General features: G+C 26.5%; 2 protein-coding genes across 2 annotated transcripts; both read right to left on the bottom strand.

Annotated features, from left to right (window-relative positions):
• Positions 1-1,007, bottom strand: LOC128964192 (actin-related protein 2/3 complex subunit 3-like). The gene is made up of 5 exons (XM_054310750.1): positions 857-1,007; positions 697-788; positions 510-578; positions 325-451; positions 1-226 (listed from the first exon to the last, which is right to left on the bottom strand). The coding sequence occupies exons 1-5, from the start codon at positions 966-968 to the stop codon at positions 69-71; spliced, it is 558 nt and encodes a 185-aa protein (XP_054166725.1). The 5' UTR covers positions 969-1,007; the 3' UTR covers positions 1-68.
• A 748-nt stretch (positions 1,008-1,755) lies between these two features.
• LOC128964379 (MFS-type transporter SLC18B1-like) lies at positions 1,756-3,301 on the bottom strand. The gene is made up of 2 exons (XM_054310969.1): positions 3,031-3,301; positions 1,756-2,933 (listed from the first exon to the last, which is right to left on the bottom strand). Exons 1-2 carry the CDS (start codon positions 3,299-3,301, stop codon positions 1,756-1,758), a joined length of 1,449 nt encoding a protein of 482 aa, XP_054166944.1.
• Between the last annotated feature and the right edge of the window lie 2,699 nt (positions 3,302-6,000).

The raw sequence follows: 6,000 nt of genomic DNA, 5'->3' as shown, positions 1-6,000 counted from the left end.
AAAAAAAATAACATTTAAAGTGAATGTTCGTATATATCAATCAATATAACTGTATATAAATATATCCGTCAATTTCCGGGACCCGAAAGCGAGATATTCATAAATTTTCGTTTGGCAAAACAGGTCCACCATTTAGATGGCTGGCCATTATCCGTTTCAAACACCCGGTTGGCAATCCGGACACTGCATTCCTGTCTCAATTGTTGGATGTATGAGCGCATCAGTTCTGCAACAAAAAAAACAAATAGATTTTGTTTTTAAACAATCAATTGGTCAGTCAATCACAAAAAAAACAAAACAAATGACAAAAATAATAATAAAAACCTGTTTCGTCGGCAGTCTTTGGTTTCTGAAAGACACCGTTCAACGGAAATCGCGGGTCACCGGGAATGTCGAACCGACTAATGGCCAATTGAGTCAACTCTTGGACGGCAGCGTTCTTGTTATTGCACTGTCAGATAATAATAATCAATAATCTAGTCTTAGATATCGGATATATTAATCGGTACCCTTTGAATCTTCTTAAGACATTCAATGATATAAAGCGTCAAATATATGATAATACGGTCGGCTTCGCTCTGAAAGAAGTTTTTAATTAAAATAAAAAAATTGTTAAAAGTTTGTGTCCATTACAAGATGTATTCCTCATCAGTACTTCATCGGTGACTACCAATTGGTAATATAAGACTTAATTACCTGAATCTCGTACGAACTGAAGAAGACGTTGGCCTTAAAGTATAGTATGGCCTCATCGATGATGTCGACGCCCTGGAGCTCATCCTTTCCAACTGTAAAACAGATTAATTTAAAACAAATTATTTCAAAGATATGATATATCAATGAAGTGGTCACCGACGGTGTTCATCATTCAGATTGATAACTGGTCCGCGAAATTTGGTCCGAAATGTCATAAAAGACATGTTGGCTATGGATTTGTTGGACGTAAGTGTCGAGTGATAGGACGGCATTGTTAATGATGGTGACGGGCACTGGTATGTAGTTTATTATTATTATTATTATTATTATTATTATTATTATTATTATTATTATTATTATTATTATTATTATTATTATTATTATTATTATTATTAACTAAATTATTAATAACAATAACAATCATAAAGTAATGTAATATTTATTATCTGAATAACTAATGACAACAAACAACACCCAAAAACACTGTTGTTTGGGATTTCCGTCAATAGTGTGACTGCAATGACTCACTAATACTATGAAAGAAAACTATGAGGAATGCACTGCTAATGTTAATGTTGTCAAACCTGGAGTGGGCGTGACTTATGGCCAGTTGGCTACTGTTATACTACAGTGTATATACTAGTCATTGTTTTTAATTATTTCTATATGTTTTTCCACTGTTGTTGTTGTTGTGTGTATGGCTTAAAATAATTATACAGTAGTTACCAAATAATATTTATTAATAATAAAATAATAATAATAAATATTTTAAAATTATAAAAAATAAATAAATAAAATGAACCTAGATGATAATAAAATTTTCTTCTAAAAAAATATTATCTAATTGTTTGTGTAGTAATTTTTTTTGTTGGTGTGTTTACCAGAAAATTATAAATTCATATATAAAATACAAGAATATTATTCATTAAAAAAAAACTTTATTAAGAATTTTATTCATAAAATAATTTTTTTAAAAATATTTTTTTTATACACAAAATTATAAAATGTTAGTTAAATTTACAACAAAAAAATCATTGATTATTATTATTATTATTATTATTACGATATTTTAGTCTTTTTCGTTATAAAACAAAACAATAGTATCAGAAATAGTGTCACTTCGATGGCAAACATTACAAGTGAGGCAAACTTGAAGTCAAAATTTTGGACAAAAATACCGGCAATTGTTGGTCCAATAAAACCGCCCAAAGATATACACGAAAAGAACAGTCCGGACACCAGTCCGTGAAGACTCTTGTTTTGACCAAAACCGCGGTTTTTGATACAATAGTTCAATGCATGAGAATAACCGCTAACCTGTTTGGCTGCCGTTCCCATACCAAACAGCAACAGGGCTACAATCACAAGCCATAGATTACTGTCTAGTCCGGTGCCCGGCATCGGACCAATCAATATAAGTCCTATTATACTTAATAGTGTTCCGCACAGAGAAAATAATGTCAGACTATGGCTGTATATGTCGCACAGTTTGCCCAAAATTGGCGCTGTTATGGCGTAAGTAATACCCAATGTCACAAATATAAGACCCGTCATCAATGGTGACAATTCAAAGTGTCGGATATGCGGCTCCAGAGTGGCCGCACAGAAACCGATAAGACTCAGAGCCGTTAGTATAACCAATGAATCCAATAAAATGATAGAATTTAGTAAAAACTTTGTTATACTAATCACGTCTTCTTTATTATTATTATTATTACTATTGACCCCAACTTCGGCCTCTTGTTTATAGTTTGTCGGCTGAATTTGATTTGTGGTCACAAACATGAGTATCGATGCCGAGCTTATTGTTAACGTAATGCCCAACACTATAAATGGTAAACTATATCCACCAAACTCGTAGAGAGTGCCTCCTATTACTGGACCGACTATCAAACCTAAACCGAAACAGGTTTCCATAACTGAGAACATTGTGGCCGAGTTGTCGGAAAACCGGTAAGTAATTAAAGAGTAGCTACTGGTAGCAAAAGCTGTCGCACCCAACGACTCGACTATACGTACGGCAAATGCTGGCCCGATAAACAACACGCCATTTGGTAAGTGATCCAATATACCGAACGATACGGTACTGATTCCGGCCACGGCCAAACCAAACCCGCATATCAAGTTTGCCGGTATTTTTGTAACCAGTTGACCGAATTTAAACGATGTCAATAACATGACCAGCTCGTAGACGGCAAATATCGATGAATATACCATCGGAGTCGCGCCTTTCATCTCTGAATGTGGTTTATTGGATTAAAAAATTGTTTGTTAATAACTGTCATTAGAACCCCTCCCCTCACATCCCATCAATAAAAAACTAAAATCAAATACCGGCTTCTTTCGGGAAAAACGGTCCCTGAAGTGAGATACCGGCGGCCACACAGAAGTTGCCAAAAGATAATACGCTTAGAAACCATATCTTATGGCGTCTTTCGCGACGATTCTTCAGTTCGGCGAGTCTTTTGATATCCGAATCAATGGCCAAAACAACAGATTGTTTTTTGATGATTATCTGATTGATGTCCAAATTTAATGGTTCTGTTTCACAGTTGACACACTCTTGATGTTCATCACTACTGTTTTGTTCAACAATATCACACATATTATTATTATTATTATTATTATTATTACATATTATTATTATTATTCTTAAAAAATATTTCTAAATTGCATATTAAATGAAAATATTTAATAATATAAAAATTATTTATTTATTTGACTTTATTATATATATATATAACTTAATAAAATTAATAAATAAATATAGTATAAATTTTAAATTGTAGATATTCAACAGAAAAAATTATCTTCAATTAAATAATTAATTTAAAAATCGTTATTAACTTTAAAAAAGATAATACTGTGTATTTGCTAACATATGTTTAAATTTAATTTTTATCAAATCTTTTTTTATTAATTTTTATTAAATACATAAATATTTAACCATACATATAATTATTATTATTATTAAATAATATCACATCATCATCAAAAAAAATACTGTAGTCATGGGCATATTATTATTACAGTTATAATTAACAAAATATAAATATTATATTCAAAACATATTATTAATATACTGTATATTATTATTTTTACCTCCAAATAACAATTAATAATATTGTAATTTTAAAAATTTTACATAATTATTTAATATACTTTCACAATTTTTTAAAATTGTAATACTGTATTATAAATTACTGTATATTTGATATATAATGTTTATACAATATTAAAAAAAATAGTTTACATTACATTAATTATTGGTAAATTTAATCCATTTTTTTAAAACTTGAAATATTATTATTATTTTTCAATTAAAATTAATAATGTATTCTGACATTTCTACAAAAACATTAAATAAAAAATACATTATATTGTTATATATTAAATATGTTTATAAGACATATATGATATTAAAATTAAAAGTACTGTATAACCTAATTATAGAATATTAAATAATAATTATTTTTTTTCAAATTTAACACTTTTTAGCTATATATATATATACGGTATATAAATTATGTTACATGTGTTACAACTTGTGTGTTGGTGTTATATTTAGGTGAAAATTGTTAAATATTAAAAATTATTTTTAGTGATAAAAGTTATCTCTTAGTCAATGATATACTGTATTAATATTTGATAAATTCAAAGTTCATTATACGATTGCTTCCTTATAAAATATTAATATAAAATTATTATTATTATTATTAGTTATAATAATATGAAAATTTCAATTAATTTATTTTAAACATAAATTGTCAAAAAATTAATTTTTATATTTTTTGTGTTGTTGTCATTTAACTTAATTTCAATAAATTAATCAAAAAATAATAATATTTTCTAACATTACACCAAACTTTAGGTTATTGCCATTTATAAAAGGTTAATATAAAACTTATTTTATTTTTTGCTTAGTCTTTAGATTTAATGAGACAAATTTCAAGGATTTTTAATTAATATTATTATTATTAGTAAAAGTATTTTTTTGTGTATAGATTTATTTTTAGAAAAAAATATCGATAAATTAAAAACAACATAAATAAATTGATCTAGGTTCATGACACGTTAAACAGGTTTATTAGAGTTGATTAAAATCAATATATTGTATAATTTTTTGAAAACTATTTTTTTAAATTATGCTTGTTTTTTTTGTTGTTGTTGTAGTAAATCTATAATTTTTAATTACAAAATATTTAAAAAATACAATTTATTTAAAATTTTTTGATTGTATGGTTAAAACTAATTTTTAAAATTTTGTATTAAGTATTTTTTAAATAAAATAAAGAGACGATTTACTAGGGATCGCAATTATAAGAGACGCATTCATAACTACATTTTTAAATTAATTTTTTTAAAAAGTTATTGAAGTTTAATTAATTATTTATATGTCATTTGATTCTATAATATCTCTTCATTTGTTATGATAATTTTGAATATCTTCAGTAAACCACTTCTTATGATTTTAAATCGAAAACCCCTTCGATTACCATTTTGGACCCCTTCACAAATTTTGATTTTTTACACTCAAAGAAGTGTTAGATTAATCAAAGCAAATAGTAATTTGACAAAGCAATATATGTTGAATATAATGATATATAAAAGGTTTAATTTCATTTTATAAATCCGTTATTATTTGATATTAAAATAATAATTGCTATATTTTTGCATATGTAGCCCATAGATAAGAAGTAAAAGTAGATAGTACTTAGAGATATTATACATATCTTTCGAAAATTGTTGGCAAATGTTATTTAGTATTTAATAAATAAAAATATAATATCTCTTTTATTTATTTTCAAGAAAACTTGTGAAATATTTTTATAAATTCATACAATTTTTCGATTTTAACTTTTGATATTTTTTATGAACTTTTTTTGTCTTCCACATCTACTCATTCATCTTTTTAGTTATTTTATTATGTCTGACAAGTCTTCACACATAAGGCTTTAAAATATATTCTATTAATATTTTTGTCGGCCATTGTTTCTATAATTACAGGACAATATATGTTTTTTATGGCATATCTGCCTTAGACGTCATGTGACTTTAACCCATGTAAAAGATTAATAAAAAGATTTATCAAAAATCTTGAATAAGACAATTATAGACTAATGATGATTGTACTTAATTGTAAAAAATACAATTTGTAGATAACACATGGGTCACACAAAAACAAAGTTACTTTATTATATATAAAATGCGTCTCTTTCAATTGCGAGTACCAGTAAGTTAAATAATTAATATATTATAAAGTTATTAAATTTAATTAGTTTTCATTAAGTATTATTAAATATT

This window comes from Oppia nitens, unplaced genomic scaffold (genome assembly GCF_028296485.1).
Source record: "Oppia nitens isolate AA-2021 unplaced genomic scaffold, nextdenovo-longstitch-racon4-pilon3 scaffold8_pilon_pilon_pilon, whole genome shotgun sequence".
Taxonomy (NCBI): domain Eukaryota; kingdom Metazoa; phylum Arthropoda; class Arachnida; order Sarcoptiformes; family Oppiidae; genus Oppia; species Oppia nitens.
This window is presented reverse-complemented; position numbering and strand designations above follow the sequence as displayed.

Bases quoted from the DNA above. Each gene is read 5' to 3' on its own strand.
- LOC128964192 (XM_054310750.1), bottom strand. From the start codon at position 968: ATGCCGTCCTATCACTCGACACTTACGTCCAACAAATCCATAGCCAAC. The intron at 789-856 runs GTCGGTGACCAC...TCTGTTTTACAG, and splicing joins CAATCTGAATGATGAACACC to TTGGAAAGGATGAGCTCCAG. The intron at 579-696 runs GTAATTAAGTCT...AACTTCTTTCAG, and splicing joins TCAGTTCGTACGAGATTCAG to AGCGAAGCCGACCGTATTAT.
- LOC128964379 (XM_054310969.1), bottom strand. From the start codon at position 3,301: ATGTGTGATATTGTTGAACAAAACAGTAGTGATGAACATCAAGAGTGT. The intron at 2,934-3,030 runs GTATTTGATTTT...AACCACATTCAG, and splicing joins GTTTTTCCCGAAAGAAGCCG to AGATGAAAGGCGCGACTCCG.